The 17,900-nt window shown below is 50.9% G+C and overlaps 6 protein-coding genes across 6 annotated transcripts; 3 read left to right on the forward strand and 3 right to left on the reverse strand.

Moving 5' to 3' along the window:
• Positions 1 to 58: 58 nt before the first annotated feature.
• On the forward strand, positions 59 to 783 carry AUEXF2481DRAFT_91848 (uncharacterized protein; the record flags this gene model as incomplete). Its single annotated transcript, XM_013484859.1, has 3 exons — positions 59 to 157; positions 251 to 363; positions 507 to 783. 3 exons carry the CDS (start codon positions 59 to 61, stop codon positions 781 to 783), a joined length of 489 nt encoding a protein of 162 aa, XP_013340313.1.
• A 502-nt stretch (positions 784 to 1,285) lies between these two features.
• On the reverse strand, positions 1,286 to 3,236 carry AUEXF2481DRAFT_8232 (uncharacterized protein; the record flags this gene model as incomplete). The annotated part of the gene is made up of 3 exons (XM_013484766.1): positions 1,286 to 1,837; positions 1,889 to 2,544; positions 2,654 to 3,236. 3 exons carry the CDS (start codon positions 3,234 to 3,236, stop codon positions 1,286 to 1,288), a joined length of 1,791 nt encoding a protein of 596 aa, XP_013340220.1.
• A 2,676-nt stretch (positions 3,237 to 5,912) lies between these two features.
• AUEXF2481DRAFT_8233 (uncharacterized protein) lies at positions 5,913 to 11,758 on the reverse strand (the record flags this gene model as incomplete). Its single annotated transcript, XM_013484767.1, has 2 exons — positions 5,913 to 11,700; positions 11,751 to 11,758. 2 exons carry the CDS (start codon positions 11,756 to 11,758, stop codon positions 5,913 to 5,915), a joined length of 5,796 nt encoding a protein of 1,931 aa, XP_013340221.1.
• A 199-nt stretch (positions 11,759 to 11,957) lies between these two features.
• On the forward strand, positions 11,958 to 12,782 carry AUEXF2481DRAFT_451731 (uncharacterized protein). Its single transcript, XM_013484860.1, has one exon. The coding sequence runs from the start codon at positions 12,158 to 12,160 to the stop codon at positions 12,647 to 12,649; it is 492 nt and encodes a 163-aa protein (XP_013340314.1). The 5' UTR covers positions 11,958 to 12,157; the 3' UTR covers positions 12,650 to 12,782.
• AUEXF2481DRAFT_451752 (uncharacterized protein) lies at positions 12,690 to 13,526 on the forward strand. Its single transcript, XM_013484861.1, has 2 exons — positions 12,690 to 12,750; positions 12,912 to 13,526. Exons 1-2 carry the CDS (start codon positions 12,717 to 12,719, stop codon positions 13,322 to 13,324), a joined length of 447 nt encoding a protein of 148 aa, XP_013340315.1. The 5' UTR covers positions 12,690 to 12,716; the 3' UTR covers positions 13,325 to 13,526.
• Positions 13,527 to 13,760: 234 nt separating this feature from the next.
• On the reverse strand, positions 13,761 to 17,429 carry AUEXF2481DRAFT_32745 (uncharacterized protein; the record flags this gene model as incomplete). Its single annotated transcript, XM_013484778.1, has 1 exon — positions 13,761 to 17,429. One exon carries the CDS (start codon positions 17,427 to 17,429, stop codon positions 13,761 to 13,763), a length of 3,669 nt encoding a protein of 1,222 aa, XP_013340232.1.
• Positions 17,430 to 17,900: the final 471 nt, after the last annotated feature.

The following is a 17,900-nucleotide window of genomic DNA, read 5'->3' on the forward strand; positions in this document are numbered from 1 at the left end:
CCCGGCCTCTAAGATCCCGCTTCTATCGTCTCTGGGCCCCCAGTATCGAGTCACAATCATGCCTCCAATAAGATCGCAGAGACCAGCCGAAGCCAAAGAAACTGGTGGAGAAAGTAATGAATTTGTCACAAAGCAGAATTCGCTATGGAACACAGCAGTAAGCTGTTCGTGCAAAACCAACGAGAAAATCGCTTTCCATCAAAGTCTCAATCTCTTTGGCCTCACTTGCTGATTCATCTGTGCTGCAAAGGTCAAGTCTCGCCAGCAAAAGGCGCGTACAGGCTTCCGCAAGAATCGTGCCAACAAGCAAAAGGAGTTGAAGGAGAAGATCGAAGCCTTGAAGCGCAGTGATGCAGCAAAACAGTAAGCCAACAATCATTGCGAAATGTAGTCATGTGCTCCAACGCATATCATCCACACACTCTCCCACCATGGCAATCTCAAATTCCCCTGCCCACTTCTCTGCCACATCCGACAGAAATCCGGCACTACTTGCCACTTGGAAGTTTTGAGCCTCACGCGTGGCAGAAGGCTAAAATCGACTGCTCTAGAACCGGACAAGTTGCCGATGCAACGACTCCCGACCAGTCAGCTTTTGAGACCCTTCGCGGTCTTCTCGCTCGCAAGACCGACATTGAACGTCGCATCACCGAAAGCGTCGGAAGTCTAGAAAGAGCCATGAACACTGCTTCTCGCGAGTTTCAGATCGTTCTCACATCGCGCTCTGAGCGTGTGACGACCGCACCCACAGAAGGTGGAGCCGCTCCAATTACGAAGCCTTGAAAGTCTCGACCACGATGCGACTCTGCTTGACCTTGGCGAATGTCTGACTTGCTTTGTTGCCAACTGCGTCATGGTACCTAGTATGCAACTGAAGACGGAGAGGCAGTGGCTGAGAAAGAGGCTGTGGTTCGGTGGCTTGACGAGAATTTTCTGAGCCGTAATCGATGGGACCCGCATATCTTCGCTTTCGCTTTGTCTTTCCTCGCTCTCGCGGGTTTTAGCTCAAAACGAGTCCTACACAAGTATCAATGCTGGTTTCGTTATACCTCGACTCAAAGGAAACTTACACGGTAGCTGATTTGTCGGTCGCCGTTCTAATGGTTTACAGTGACCTACTCAGCTACCGTTTCCTTCTCTTTGGCGTTCCCTCATCATGCTTCAAATGAGATGGTAGAAAGTCATGATCTGTGATCGACCATCTCTAACATAGATACTTCGTCGTGTCTATAGCTACGAATATTCTCATGTTAGAGTATCTTGCTTTGTAACTTTTGGCAAGTGCTCAAACAGAGCAGCGAGGTCCCTTCTCAGGAGCCATAACTACAGCACCCTGAGGTATCTGCATTGGCCGATGGAACATCTGCACAAGCCGTGATCCAATACCAGGTTCAATCTCTGTTCCATCCCTTGCAATCTTGACCTCTCTATTCTCGTTCCACGGATTACGAAGGCCTCTAGTGCGATAGAAGGGGAGTCTGTTCGTCGATATCCATTCAATCTGGAAAGACTTGCCCCACTCTTGTGTTTGATGTCGAGATGATGCTTCCTCCTCTTGCGTTTGGGGAATTCTGACGGCGTCTTCTCCTTGTGATCGATCGGCTTCCCAGAAGATGGTTCCGCGTGCCGAGTCATCGACGATGCGACCCTTTGGTGCCCATTGGGTCGCTGTGGTAGGTATGGCTTTCGGTCCGCTGTCCAGATCTCTGGGTTTTGGTTGTAATTTGGCCGAAGATGCAAGATTGTGATTCGTCGCGATGGGACTGAGCATACGAGCATAACCAAAGTATTCGCCAGATTTGTTGGCAGAAAAGACGAGGTAGACGTTGTCGGCGGTCTGGGTAAAGTCAGCTGTGTGATCAGTGAGGCAGGGTTTCGCAGGGCTTACGTCGTAGGCATGATTCAATGCAACCTCGTTATGACTTTGAGTTGCCCAGACCCCGTTGCGCACGCTTGCTTCGAGATCTGCCAATGTGAGACTCTTGACCACGAAGTACTTCTCAGGGACGCGTGATGGGTTGGTTACACCATCCTGAATCTCATCGGTGTCATTGGGAATATCAGAACTCTCAGAAGGACCAACAGGCTTCTCCTTCTCACGAGAGTGGTTGGCCGAACCGTCCACGATGATTGGGCCACTGTTTGCGCGGCGCACATTTGGACGTGACTTGTCCGTCTTGGTGTCTGATCCTGCCGTCAATGTATCAGGCGTCTCTGTCGAGTCATCACTGGTAGGCGTGCCACGACGTAGCCTGCATACCAAGCGCACACCTTGGAATCGAGACTCGTGAAATCTAGCCATGGCAGCAGCGCACGCAGCCTCATCGCGGTAGTTGACAAATGCACAGTTGCTTTTTGAAATCAGAAACACGCTCTCGATGTCGTCCGTCGCTTCGTGCGAGAAGTGGTCCTTCAGGTCGCCAATGGTCGTGCCAGGAGGGATATTTCCAACCCAAAGCGCATGGCCAGATTGTCTAGGTTTTCTCGGAGGACCTCTGGGGAAGGAAGTAGCGGCCTCTATAACTAGATCACGTCGGGGATGGCCTATGTCAGACAGTCAGCAAGCAAAGTTCCGGGGCAGTGATGGTGGGCTTTGTCAAAGTAGATCGATGGCGAGTCGCTGGTCATCGATCCGGACATCGGGTTAACGTACTCAGGTATGTTGAAAAGCGGTGTGGCTGATCGGTGTAACCAGAACTATTGTAAGGCATGGCAGCAGTCATTGAATGTCCAAAAATGGGTCGTCCTTGTGCTTGCAAGGTCATGCGACTAGGTGTATGGGCGTATGGGGCATAGTGGTCATGTGCGAAGGAAGGTAGATACGCCTGGCCATGCGCCATCGGGCCCTGAGCTCCGTGCTGATGAAATTGCGTTCGAGAATTCATGTTCAAGGTTTGAACAGGCATTCTGCCGATGTGAGATTGTGGGTGCTGTGTGAAGCCTTGCGCAGGCGCCGATAGAGTAGGAGAGCCAGGCAACGCATGACCCAAAGACTTCATGTCGAGTCGAGGTACCGAGTGCTGATGGTCATAACTAGAAAGGTAATTACCGTGCTGAGTTGCTATCGCTTGCGACACCTGAGGAAACATATCGAACTGTGAGTGGAAAGGAGCCTGTGCTTTCGAATCCGTAAATGATTCCTCTGGCGATTGGCTGATCCCAATGACTGGTGTAAGTTGTTGGTGTTCTAGGTGACCAGAAGCGTGACGGTCATGCGCTGGCGGTGCCTCGCCCATTGTAAAGGAGTTTCGACCACAGCTTGCCACCTTTCAAACACTGAGATGGCGTCAGCTTTAAAATGAGATGATACGACATTGGCTGGCAAGAATGTTACAATTCTGTAGGTCAAAGGATATGTCCTTGACCCTGAGTCAAACGCAATTGCTGGAAGCAGGCTGCTTTAAGGGAAGTAGCAGAAAAGCCAAGATGTAGGTAAGTTGACCACGTTGCTAGTGCATATCAGCCCAAATGTTGCTTGCACTTGATAAATGCTGCAGACAAAACAACTGATGCTGACTAACAGGCAGGCTGGAGGAAGGAAAAAAGGGGAGAAGGACGGGCAGCGGACGGAAAAGACTGATGAAACGAAGACGGCTAGTCTGAAAAGGTGAAGTGGAGAGTGAACTGTCAACGAGACGGTGAATCCACTTTGCCATATTCCCAAACATATCGCGGTAGACCATCATGCATGGGAACCACGCCGCGATCGAGTTTCATCGGTAGCGTGAGATAGTGTCGGTAAAACTTCTAGGCAGGATGAGATCGCGAACTCACGATTGGACTGACTTTGCGTGTAAGTGAGAATCGGCGGCACCAACCCTAGATTGCAGATGCCGCGCCAAAGCCTTGACTACGGATCTCGCGTCGAAAATTGGTATGCACAGAACGTCAAGGAGTTCGACCAACCGTAGTAACATGTGGCTGTGATTGGAGCCGTGCTGACGTTCTTTATACCATGAGCAGACAGGAAGGGAATTGTCCAATGAATAAGAGATAGCATAAGTCAGGAGACAACGCCGACAGGGCGAAAGCTTTTAGAGCCGAAGCCATTGAGTGTCCAGATCCCGGTAAACGTCATTCGGCGCTACCGAGAGGATACCACGCGAACTAAACTCTAGACTTTCGCCAGTGAATATACATGTCGCCTAAAGCCGCGTGTGTAGAGGAGGGCATGCATGAAGCTTCATATCAGAAGGTTCTTGCACGGCCTTGAAAGGCCCGGTGGCAAAGCTCCCAGAACGAGACACCTTCTGGAAGGAGCGACTAAGATGCTAGAAGATTCGTTTGTCGGAATTACGATGCTCGCGATTTACATCAGAATTTGGATTAGAGTCGCGTGTAGAAGCACAGAGCCTCAAACTGTATTGAGCCGTTGAAGATGTCGTACAAAAGCTCGCTAAATATTGTAACGATGTCGCGAGTCTTCGGACCTGCTCCCGATCCGCATGGACCTTGGGAGGCTGACCATCTTTGAATCAGATCAGCACCCATCCCTTGCTGTCTACTTCGCATGCTACTCCGAGGTGATACAAATGACGATTCGGATCCTGAGTCTCTGATGGATTCTGGATCTCGATCACTCCTCGACGTTTACTCGGCTGATCTGCGCCCAAACTTTGGTTCGAGGAGTGATAGTTCGATCAGTCTCGTCTACGTCGAACCCGGAATGATCCGTGAACAAAGAAAAGACTCTCGAGGTCACCCAATTGAACTTAGCACCAGAGCGAGGATCTTTCGGTAGAGTTTTTGAGCCTCAGGAACAACCCTTGCGGCTCAAAATTAAGGGCCGCGGTCTAGATCCTCTCGCAAACCTCAAGCTCGATTTATCGACCAAGCCAGATAGATCATTTTGGTTTGCGGTAGCGAGAGCATTTCATCAAGTACGATGAACACTGTGGATCTGGCGACCGGAAGCGAAAACCATCGACCTGCCAAACGTACAACTTGCGATTCGACTGGCCGAGACTTTGCTGTGGTGGCGACGGAGAAGACGCCGTGATGCGGCCTTCGTCCAGCCCCTTCGTCGCTAATTCGGACCTGCCATCTGCTGCAACAACCATCATGTCTCTGTTAGCTCAGTAGACCCGGATCTTCCAATTGACACATTACGCGTGCTACAATTCAAGCCCTGGTGAGAAAACTCTGCATCATCAAATCCGACGTCAGGTCTGATGAGGCCGTTCTGCCGGAAAACAAGTCCGATCACAATCCTAATATCAAGAACTGTATGATGCATGATAACGAAGGAAACCGACATGTGTGGCTTAAAAATGGCAGGAGTCTGCCGTTTAGCAGACTTGAAGCGCGTCTGACAAAACGGAAGACGATTTCGACTGCAACACAACCCAGATTGTATGTTGCGTGATGCACAGTGCTACAAGACTCAATACAGATTCCTCCTGCGTCCAACGGTTAGTGTACGCCTTGCTCACTGCTAATATCGGCTTCCTCAGGGCTTCCCTTGGCTAACTGCCCTTGCTGTGCAGGGAAGTGGACTAGCACATTAACCGTCGTATGTGAAAACAGTTTGTGCGTAGTCTACTGTCCAGAGTGAAAATGCTAGGAAAGGGTGTACATCGTCCGTGCGACGGAGCAGTGTACGCACTCCCGTGTTCAGGGGGTGTTTATGACTTTTAAGTACAATAAAGGTTTGGAACCGTTACAAGCATTGTGAGGATGCATGTTCCATTCCATTTTTCAGCGCTCCCGCACTAAGCTCACTTGCGAAGCCTCGATACATGCCGAGGCTGAAAGCGCATACCCAATAACCTGCCAAAACAGCCTCAAGTATCGTTCTGTCGCGCGAATCTCGGAGCATAACTTAGAGTACCCGCTGGTCCCAGGAAACATTTGTTGATACAGGCTAAGAAGCTATCTATTTGTTGATTTTCAGCTCTTCAAACAGTCTCCAACTAGTAAGGAATACCATTAGTAAGAAGCTGGAACTGATCATAAACACCAGTACTATGACTCTTTCCACTCCAGCGAACCAGCGAACGCATAAAGTCCGCAGCCTCACGCTCACTCTTATCAAGCACGAATCTCTCTCTGAAATGCTGAATGGTTTCTGGCTTGAAGCAAGGCAAGCCAGAGTCCAGCATGACAATAACCAAGTGGCTCAACTTCTCTGCGTGTTGTCTTGCGGCCAGGAAAGCCTTGACGCAGAGCTCCTCAAACCATCTGAAAGGTTGTGACTGTGTGGAACCCCCCATCACAGCAATCATCTCTCCGGTGAGCTTGAATGGTGCTCGCTCGAACTTTACACCACCGGGCGCGATGTCAAAGATAAAGCCGAAGTCGATGTGCAGGATGTGGCCGGCATCATCTACCATAATGTTACCGTTGTGTCGATCCTTGAATTGGAGCAGGTAGGAGATGACCGAGTAAGCAGCCATACTCTTGACGAAATTGCTGCGTGCCTGTTGGAATCGAAGCGAGTCTTCTGTTCCGTACTTCGACACCCAATACTCGTAGAGACCATTGACCGCTTCACGACCAACCATATCGCGAGAGATGGAGTTTGGAAGCACATCGATGACACCACATCCAGGAGCCGTGGCGGTCACACGATACGGGAAGACGTAAACGTCCAGGCCGACGTTGTTGAAGATGCCTCGGAAAGCCGCAATCATTTGCAGTGCTAGCACATCTTGACGACAGTCATCACCGACCTTAAAAATGGCTGATTGCCAGACTTCGTAGCTGGTCTCCTTGCGAGATTCGCCTTCTTCAGCTACATGATCGAGACCATCATCGACAGCATCGAGATCCGGACTCCTCTCCTTGCGAATGCGGAACGTCGCCATGTATGGTGCCTTGGCGTGACTTTGCAGTGGCTTTCCAGATTTGCGGTCAATGCCAACCACAACACCATCGGGATTACTTGGGAGATAAACACCAACATCAACTTGGATCTTGCGCAATTCTTCTTCGATCTTCGCCTTCTTTTCCGGCTTGGGTCGCTTGATGAATGGCTTGAGCTTTCCAGAGATGTTCGTCACTTCACTGAAGAATCCAAACTCGCGCTCGTAGAAATCACGATCTTCATCTGAGAAGCTAGAGATGAGTGACTCCATGACTTTGTCAAGAGTCGGTTTAACGTCATCAGGAATTTGTGAGTCTTCGTCCTTGTAAGCATTGGCCTTGATGTTCCAAATGATCTGATGGGCAAAGAGTCCGGAGAACTTGGCAGTCTCGACAATGTAACGTTCAACATAACCTAGCAGATCGTAGCGGAGTGTCTGCACGATCTGAGGTACGTAAAAGAACGTGACATCGACAGAGTGGCTCTCGAGAGCACGCATAGCATACTGTACGATGAAGGGATGATTCCCATATGCTGGTAGGAAGTAGGTCACAGCCGTGATGGGATTGACCGGCGCCCAATACAACAGGTACTTCAACTGAGACGAGACATCATGCGGCATACCGGTTCCAAGCATGATTTGCAAAGCGTCAGGCTCATGCAGTGCTTTCTCGGGGTAGCTGACCAACAGTGATCGAACTTGACTGGTAATCAATGGCGATGGGAACCTGGAAGCCATCTGTACAGCAAGAGATGGTGCTTCGGCCCATGCTGTTGTGACCAGAGCAGCAATGGCAGCATCATTGGCTTTGCCCTGTTGGCCGTAGATAGTGTGAGGAGTGTCCTGACCCAAAGGAGATAGCCAGACATTCAGTCGAGTTATCTCGTTTTGAAGCAGATGAAGGAGCAGGTCTTGCTTGGCTTGCAGTGGCTGCATTGGAAATGAGATTCTGGCACCCATAGAGGAAACCGCTTGAAGTGCCAGAATCACATCCGACATGACCTGTACTTCAGCCTTGACTTGCAATTTGTTGCCTCCAAACGACCAGCGAGCCGGGAAGTTGAACCACCTAAGAGCAGCGGACAGGATCTGATCCTTGAGCTCCCATCGGGACTTTTCATCGTAACCAGTGCCATAACTGATGACACGAAGAGCTAACAATATGACATGGAAGTGAACCTCACGAGCAAGAGGATGACTACCGCTGCGTCTCAGTGCAGCAAGAGTGACACGCATCAGACGGTGGAAGATGCGACCAGTATGCGGGTTACTCAACCTAGTCGCGTTGAAGTGACTTGACAAGAACTGAACAAGTGTGAAATGTGGCGCAATCAGGTCATGAACTTGTTGCTGACGTTTGGTGATGGCGCTCTTGTCAGTAGGAGCAAACTCTTCCTTGACAAAAAACGGATCAAGGTGATGGAATGTGTGAGTGAAGATACCACGCTTCTTCTGGATGGTTGTTTCCCAGCCTTCGGCAATCTCGACAAGAATCCTAGACTCCATCTGTGGATTTTCTTTGATGACTCCCATCCATAGTGAGACTCCCAGCTTGATGGCTGATTTGTTGAAAGTCGTGAAAGGTATACCAACCAGCTGCTGAGCGAGCCCGAATCGATCAGCATCGACCTTGCAGAGCACTGCTGCAGCACGTCGAAGACTAGGCCTTTGGGTCTCGATTGATACAGGGTGATGGTCACGCAGGGTGTTATTCATTTCCCTCAATGTAGTAGTCGTCTCACGAGCTTGCTCGCTCAAAGCAGAACGGGGCAGTCCTATGACCCCAGTCTGCTGCGAGTGTAGAAGCTCTTCATCTTGTCTGGACAGTGTATCCAGATAGCGATACTCTTGACGAGTCGTGTACTGAGCGACAAAGTCAGAAGCAGTGTTGACACCAGGATCCATTCTACGGTCGATGGCGCCAAGTCTTTGGTCGGTTCCTGGGATGAGTGAACCAAGCTCAAGAGCGAAGGATCGACCCATGGAGATACGACCATACGATTCCTCATCGTCGTAGTCAGAAAGGTATGTCTGGAGGAGACCCTTCATATCCAAGGGAGCACGATCAAGCGTCTTCAGCACCCATCTACGGCACTTCTGTTGGAACGCTCGCAAGGTGGTCTGTCGGTAGATGTGGTTGTCGGAAAGCTGTAGTGATACGTTGCCCTTCGTGGAGCTGTAAAATGACTTGCATTCGTACTCATCAGTCTCTGCCTCAAGACAGCTGATCCACATGAGACTGAGTAGTTCCAAGAGAGCGAAAAGAGAGGTCCTTTGGCAAAGAGACGAAGGAACCTGATCAATGATGCGGTCTGCTGCGAGCGTAGCAACTTGCTGTACCTTGTCAATGCGATGACAACAACTTTCAAGCAGCCTTGCGAGCTGTTGCGCCAGATTGGCCGCAGCGAAAGTTTGACTACGTCCAGTCATGGTAATTGACAGGTAGGTATCCACTGCGCTCAATGCCACCCCAAGTAAACAGTTACTCAAGGCACCACTCTTGAACTTCGGGTCCAAGAAATATTCCAGCGTTCTTGTGCAATCTCCCGACTGAGCACGTAGAACTGCAACTAAATGGGCAGCGTTCAGGAAGGTGAGCTCGGCATAGTTTAGACTCTTAATATCTGTCTCATGCGAGGGCAAAGCAGAGATCAATTGAGACTTCAGCTGGACCGCATGTTGAGGAGTCATGCCGCGACGAAGGACAGTGTTGAGGTCGATACCGCTCTCTTGTGTGTCCGCTTTGTTGCTGTCAATCAAAGATGGTGTGTACCATGCTAGAGTTTGAAGCTCCTGGTGGTGTATCTTGGCAAACTCCGAGTTGAGAGAAAAGTCGTGAGCGATGAGGTTAAACCAAGCATCTCGGCTTAGTGCGGAGACCATTTCAGGATCCTCAAATTGCGTATACTCGTAAGGCATGAAAGCGGCAAGGGAAGCCAAAGGGGGCAATACTTGTGAGATCTGACCAACGGCCAATTTATCGATCACCAGATTCTTGGTGTCGCGACCGGTAACGTCACTCGTGCTGACTACGCCATCTAGCAAGTGTGTAAGGTAAATCTCGTATAAAGGCGATGTAGGAGAGATGCTCTTTGCCATGAGCATGCGAGCTTCCATAATCCCATCGAGCATGTAGATGTCATTGGCTGCCAACGCATCCGTCACGAGTTTTGCGTACAATCTAAGCAAAGGGCGTAAATCGTTTGGCTCACTTTGAGAGCCAAGAGCTGCAGATCCCAGGATGATCTTAGCATCGACGGCATGATTGACACGACCAATCTTCTGTACCAGCATCGAAATGGCCAGTGCAGTGATCTTCTCATCCTGGTATCTCCTTGCAATAGCCACGATTGCCTCGACCACAGCAGCATGGACAAGTACTGTCTCTTCGTCATCGTTACCAATCAAAGATATGGAACTTCCCGTAGGTTGTTGAGTGTACGAAGTCACCGATCCGTTCATGGTGCCATTGGTAGTTCCGTTGCCATCAATGAACAAGGAAGTATTTGCGCGATTGGTGGAAGGTCCAGTACTGAGCACGTTTCCGAGACTGTAAAGTGTACTAATGACGAGATCCTGAGGCAGTAACTGCAGAACGTCCGCAAGACAATTTGCTGCGACGATTACTGTTTCGCTGGTCATTCTTCCCTGTACAATGAACCTAGGCAGTGATCGTGCCAGGTTCGAAGCGAATGCTTTTGAGGTCTTCGCAAGAATAGCCATGCACTTGAGAGTCACACCCGCAAGTCTTTGATCTGCAAGTTGAATAGGATCCGTCAAGACTCCGTCCAGCCAGCCCATGAGAATATCGGCGTCGGCGATATCCTCACTCACTAGCGAGCAGCACAGGAAGCTTGTAAGACAGCTAGCCTTGGTCGAGAAGGCCAGTTGTTGTTGCCAGGCCGAACTGACCTGCAAGTAATCGGCATCAGCATCGAGAAGAGCAACAATCTCGGACAGCAACTCTGTGAGCTGCTCTAGAGAAGATGCGTCAACAACACTGCCGTGGCCAGAGAGACTCTGTGGGGTCTGCTGAAGGAGGTGATCCAAGACCTGATCGTCTTGCGGCAGGTCGAGAGGCGTGACCATGACGATGGCTGAGGCCGCCAAGTATGTTGTGAATGCGTGCTGTAACAGCATTGCTCCCAGTGGTCTTCCCATGGAAGCGTAAACCTTGAGCAAGCGTTTCCACTCTTTGATATGAGGTCCGTGAGAGTTGCGAACCGATGAGAGGGTTCCTTCAATGGCTACCATGAATTTTTCAGAACAGAGAGTCCGGAACTTCTTGATGATAGAAGCCCGCTCCTGTACTTCACAAATCTGAGGCTTTTCGGTAAGTGCTGAAAGGAAACCTAGCAGAGATACACAGAAGGTTATAGTCTTGGAAGCATTGTCAAAATCCAAGGTAGAGCCCTCTGATGCGCTGAACCCGTCGATTGTTTGACCTTGTTGCACGTACATATCGATCGTGTCGATGATGGTCGTGACGACTTGCTGTCGCAATGATTCATGCTTGAGACCGATGTTGAGCATGGCTGATGCGACTTCGTGCACCAACATTTCCCATGGCGAAGGGTGAACATGACGCAAAAAAGGCGAAGGGCGGAAAGTCTGAGTCTGGGCTTCTGTCAAGTAGGGTGTTATTTGTTGAAGCAGACGTTCGGCGTGCTCCAGAGACTCAATGGAAGACGAGGCACGGCACAAAGCTATCAGGACTTCAAGTTCACGGATACCAATAGGAGCTTTGGCAGCTCCGCTCGACGACTCCGGAATCTTGTATAGAGAACAAAGACGTGGTATATCTTGATGGGCTGCATGCGAAGATGGAGCCTGTGCAGACAAAAGGGCCAACTTCTCGAAGGCTTCCTTGCGAAGCGCCCCACGAGACGTGTTCCTGTGTACTTGTGAGCCATCATACCACGGTGGCCGATCGCGTCTACTCACAATCTCATGACGGTCCAATATTAAAATGTCGTTGTTCTTTGCTCAAAAGACAAGTGCCCATCACAGGATGACGTCTCGGTAGGGGTCAAGTTCGCGTATGGCGGCCGGCGGGCTACGGAAGTTGCTACGGAGCGGTTGGTGCTTTCCTATTCAGCCACAGCCAAGCACTTGCCGTTCGATACCAGGCATCGAGACAACTACCAATAAAGCACGATTGTCATTCATATTGCAGCAGGATCACTGGGAAAGAGTTAACAGCAGATGGCTTTTATATGGAGCCATTGAAGGTTGAGGTCGTGTATACACTTCTGCCATGAGAGACGAGCAAATGCTGGCGCCGCATAAAAGATACATCACACCCGCTATCGAGTTTCCCAGCATCGTCGTACTTGTCTGATTGGTGACTAATGGCATTTCTTTTTGCTTCCTATCTATCAACCATCATACCCGCCCATTTCTGCGACAACTCTATTCAATATTCCTTCTTTGTTTCTCTTGGCCAAGGCAGCTCTTTACTCTTCTCGTCGGCCAGTTGGTATCAAACTCTGGCAGCCAAGATGGCACCAATGGAATGCCAAGTGCCAGCTGGGCAGTGGACGAACATTTACGTTATGGAAACGCACCAAAATCCTCTTACTCGGGCACGTGGAACAGCAAATGCCAATGTCGGATGTTTGGTGTGGGCGGGAAGAGAGAAAGCATGTAAATCTCCCATCATCTCCTTGTTCATCTCGAGTCGCTGTTGTTTCCTCCTTCCTTTGCGACTACTCTGTAATCCAAGTGCCACCGACGCCTCCCCAAAGCGAAAAACGGTAAAATCAAAACGTTCGACGTCTTGCGCCGTACTTTGCGACCGCGAGCGACTTTTGAACATTGCGCTCTTCGCATCTCGACTTTGAACCCCGCATACTCAGACACCATCATCATCACTCTGTGCTCGCGCTCTTCAACCACTCAATCGCAACAATGGCCAACCTATCATATGGCCGTGGCGGAGCAGGTACGAATCCATGCACACAATTCACTTCCCCAGCAAAAGACGATCGCATACCACTCTATCTTGAGAGAGGACGGTCGCAATCTACCTCCTCCAGACGAACCGATCGCAAACCACTCACCTTGAAGAAACCCACCCACTAACACTCTTTCCTCTCCCCACAGGCAACATGGCCCCCGCCTCCCCAAACCTCCCCCCAACCGACCTCAAAACCCCCACCATAAAATCCCAAACCTACACAACCGGCCGCGGCGGGCAAGGAAACATGCAACCAAACGTCCACCCAGACATAACCCGTCAAACCCAAGACGTAGAAGCCCACCCCCGCGCCGGCCGCGAACCGGAAAAGAACTTCCAATGGGGAAGAGGAGGTGCTGGAAATACGGCGAGCTTGAGTAAAGATCAGATTGTGGATATTGCGGCGAGAAATGCGAGTAGGCAGAGAGCGGAGGAGGAGGAGAGGAAGAGAAATCCTCAGCAACAGGGTGGAGAGAGTATGGATCAGAAGCCGAAGAAGGAGAATAGGGGGAATGTTGTCGGGCATATGCTCCAGAGGGTTATGAGCAAGGGTCAGTGAGAGGGAAGTCTTGCAAGACAAGAGGAGGGATAGGTGGAAAGGAAAGGTGATGTGGTGTTTTCTTGCTCTGCTGTTTTGTCATCTGCTGTTTTTCTTGATACCATTTTACGTTTGCGCTGGAGAGAGAGTACCTAACCTGATCCATTTTGTTTTTGCCTACATCTGCTTCGAAGCCGACTAACCTTTGCAAGGAAATGCTATGAGCCATCGACCCGACTGCGACAACTGCCACCTTTTGCAGACACCTACAATCACAATGTCAGGATCACCAGATATCATTCCGAGTTAATGATCATCTAATCGAGTTAGAAGTAAAAATAAAGATTTCTATAGACATTAAAAGTATATATGTTGTTCGTTCATCATAGCCAAACCAGTGCAGAACCTCCCATGTCCCATCCATGCTATCCCCCCATCACTACACGCAAATCCAATCCTAGTTTCTGATCATGAAAACAGGCACATCGCTCAGATCAACGCCAAAGTCCTGGCTGATGACCACACTTCTTCTAGCAGCCTTGCTGTCATTCTTTTGTCTTGTACCAGCACTGCCGGCGAAACCGACGCCACGCTCCCATCCATAGCCCAAGCCGCCAGAGAATCTGTCGAATGCAACGTCTTGGTTCTCTGTGGGTGCCGTGGAGCGACGCTGAGGTCGAGGCATGGGCTGGGGGGCAGGCTGCTCCATCACACGACTCGATCTCTTCTGGGTGGTGTTGCTCCTAGGAGCTGATGAGTGTGAAGTCCTCTCGGGAGCAGCGTCCTCAACAGGGTGGTACGCGCGATATTTAGCGCTATCTCTGGACGCGAAAGAGTCTTGAGATCTTTCCGAAGTGGCAGTACGGTAGGTCGAGCTGGAGTCAGTGCGTTCGACATCTTCCTGGGCAGGACGCAGATCACTAGGATTGTCAGAGTGAAGCCTCCTGTAAGGGTCCTCTTCGTTTAAATGCATGGCGAACTCTGAGCTCTGCGGTGTGATGTATCGAGACACAATCACAGTCGGAGCACGACGAGGTGCCTGCATCGTGGGTGAGTAAGCCTGAATAGCCGGAGAGGTAGGCTTGGGAGCGATGAAGCTCTTTCTCTCGCCCGCGGGAGACGAGAGCATCTCAGTCATGTTTTGTTTACGTTCACGCCAGGCCAACGCTTGGCTTTCCCAAGAAGGTCTTGCACTGGGAGATACTGGCGAGACAGGCGTGTGAGGTGCAGAGGCTGAGACCTTGAGCTGGGCGGAATTCGTGGACACCGACAATACAGGCTGCACGTTGGCGGGTTGCTTCCCATGTGCTGGGACCCTTGGTGGTGCTCGAGATGGGGCTTGGGGTTGCTCACGAGATGCTGCTCGTGGGGATTTCTTTGCAGGTACCTGAGGTAGCTCGCGCACTGGTGACTTGAGTGCTTCGCTCGAGGATAGTGGTATCGATTTCTGCGTTTCGCGTTGGGGCATCGGCTCTTCAGGAACCACAGCACTACTAGGGCGGGCTCTTGCAGAAACGGACTGCGTACGACGTCTTGTCTTTGCCTTCTCAGAGCTGCTAAGAATGGGTTCAAGACGGCCTTGTGCAAAACCTGTGCCGAAATCAATAGTGCCAACTCTGACCGTGCCATCTTTTGATGCGGGACGTGAGAAGGTACCAGACATTGTCTCGACTTGCTTCGGCAGCTCGGGCACTGATTCTGGTATGCGTGGAGTGACAGTGCTGTGAGCGCTTTGAGATCTTCTCGACTTTCCTCTTGTTGGCGGTCTCGAGCTTGACAGTACAGCATCAATCGACTCGTGGGGACGACTCTGGCTGCGTTCTCTGTCCTGTCTGCTACGGTCGACGGATTTGTCACGACTTTGACGCATCTCCGAGCTGGATTCAGGCTTGGGAGCGGCGCGACTGATTTCATGAGGGTAGAACCAAGGCTTAGATGGATCGTAAGCCCCCATTTGCTTGACACGTCTAGTAGCAATATCGTAGGGCGATTGACCAAGAGATTGTGCTACTGTGCCGAAATCGGAGAAGTCATGAGTAGGAAGGGGCTCGTCGGCGACAGAGAGAACGACCTCTTCTCCACGGCGATGTTGACTCTTACTTCTGCTGCGACTGCGGAAACGGAAGAGACTTCTGCTCCTCCTTCTGCCTGTACCGTCAGGCGAGTCTTCAGCAGCAGTGGTCGAGACATCATGCTTGCGACTACGACCTCTTCCGCGAGGATCAACGTCATCCTCTACTTTGTTCTGGGGGGAGGATGATGAACCACGTTCCAATCGACGTGTTGGGCGAGAAAAATTGACAGAAAGATCTTCTGAAGCGCCTTCAACAAATTCAGGTTCGATATCTGGTAAGACAGGCTCTGGCTCTGGCTCCTGCACTGTCTCCGGGACAATGATCTGCGAACGAGGGCGAGACTTCTGAAGTTTCCTGGTTTGTTTGGCCGGTGTCACAGGTGTCGTAGCAACAGTGTTGACAGATGTGCTCGAGGACTTCCTGTAGAAGAAGCTTGGTAGACTTCTGTGCCTCTCTGCTTTTTGCACAGCTGAAAGCTGCTGCTGGATGTATGGCGAGTGAGGGGACGACACCTTGTCTTCGTTGATTCGTTCCAATGAAGGTCTGGCAGATGGGACTGAAGGCAGCTCCTTAGAGCGAGTGCGCTCGGCTTGGTCGGCAGCACCGAGGGCAGCGTGAAGAAATTCATCACATTGGCTATCCCTGATGATCGATCTTCTCGATGCCTCTGAGCTATATCCACTGTCACTCTTGGTCATAGGGGGACGAGCAGCGCCAAGGTGTTGCTGGTACTGGGGCTTTGCACGACGGTCGTCTGCCAATGGTGCGTCACCTGTGAGTTGCCTCAAAGCTTCCTCACGAGCGTTGACATCGCCCTCGACTGGAGACTCATCTTGTACCGTGCTTAGACGCGAGACAACGGTCGTCAGTTCTGGACTGTTCATGTGAGGATTTTGCAGGGTCTCGAACTCGGAAGTGTACTCCTGGGCATATTCGGAAGCACGCTGCGCGACTTGCGGTTGAGCTGGCTGAGGAGCAGATCTACTTGTCTCGGCCTCGAGACCACGACGAACCGGAGGACCTCTACTCTTTGACCTTGCGCGGGTTTCTGACGAAGTCCTGGCCATTTCGTGCTCGGAACTTCTTCGTGGTGCTCGTAGAGAGACGAGTGTGGCGCGACTGGGGCGGGCAAGTTCTGGGCTAGTCTCTCCTTCATCGGCAGTGATGAAACCTTCGCCAGAGATTGATCCTGATACCGAAGGCTTGTGTTGGACAGCGGCTTTCTCGACCCTTTTGAGAAGACGAGCTGGCTCTGGCGAAGCGGATCCGTTGGTGATACGCAAGGAGCCTATCTTGTATGTGCCAATCTGAGGATAGAAGTCAGATGGCGTGGTGGGACGGCCTCCTTGAACTTCGGGTATCCCCTCAGCTAGATCCAAGGCTTCAAAATCCAGTGGTACATCCAGCCTTGGTGACTCGGCCAGTGCACGCTGTCTAGAGGTGGAAGCTGAGCGCCCTGTAACATTGTTGTCCGAGTGGTTTCTCAGAAGCTCGCGAGATAAGCGGGTCTTGACACCAGCTGGAAGTAATGAGCTTCTTCGAATAAGTGGAGAGATCGGCTCTTCGCAATCCTTGACCTCGGGCTTAGCAGGAGCGATGGTTCGCTCCACGTTCCTGGTGGGAAGCAACGCCTTGTGGAGAAGAATCAAATCTTCTGGCGATGCACGTTTCTTTAACTCTTGGAGAAGAGCAATGGCCGCAGCAACATCGACATCGGAGTTGTCTACGGCGATTGTGTGGCGCTTAGATGCATTACCAGAAGTGACCACTGAGTGCTTCCTTGGCCTGGGAACTTCATTAACCGAATTGGGTGTTGGCCTCGAGGGCGACTCGGAGTTTCGGAAAGAGGCAGATCCAGTAAAGCTCAATGGCGAATCGTTGGATAATGAGACTCGGGCGTCTTCGGTGTAATCATTGGTAGTGTTGATCGGAGTCATCCTTGTGGACCTCGTTTCAGCTTTGCCCAGACCATCAGTGCTATGCTTTGTTCGTGGTCTCGCCAGACGTTGAGAGAAGGTGTTGCCAGAAGACTGCGGCTCTTGAGAAAACATTGTATCCAGAGTCGGGGAATCTTCGTTGTCTATGAGAATGGTCAATATTCGTTGCTAGCAAGATCGAGGATGGATATCACGGACTCTTAGCGCTTTGTGAATTACGGCGTCCGTTCGGTCTATTAAAAGACCTGAAGCTGCAGATACATCAACACCAAGCATCTAGACAAGCAGGAACGACTCGGTACTTACGAAGGAGTCTTGAACATGTCAATGTTTAATCAACGGCGAGGGGTAGATTACGCACGATTGCAGAGTGAGAAGATGGTGGGTAGAAGGGGGAGAATAAAACGGTGTAGTTGCAAACGGCACAGCCACAACCACAGCGGCTCAGGTCCCGACGAATAGGAACTGTTAACGAATGTGATGTCGGTTGGAGGCCGTTGCAAGCTGAGAACAGAATGGCAGGTAGTGTGCAGGGAATTGCAGAAGAGGGGAAGGAGAGTTTAAGAGAAGAAAACCATGTCGTTC

Source organism: Aureobasidium subglaciale, assembly GCF_000721755.1.
Source record: "Aureobasidium subglaciale EXF-2481 unplaced genomic scaffold scaffold_26, whole genome shotgun sequence".
Classification (NCBI taxonomy): domain Eukaryota; kingdom Fungi; phylum Ascomycota; class Dothideomycetes; order Dothideales; family Saccotheciaceae; genus Aureobasidium; species Aureobasidium subglaciale.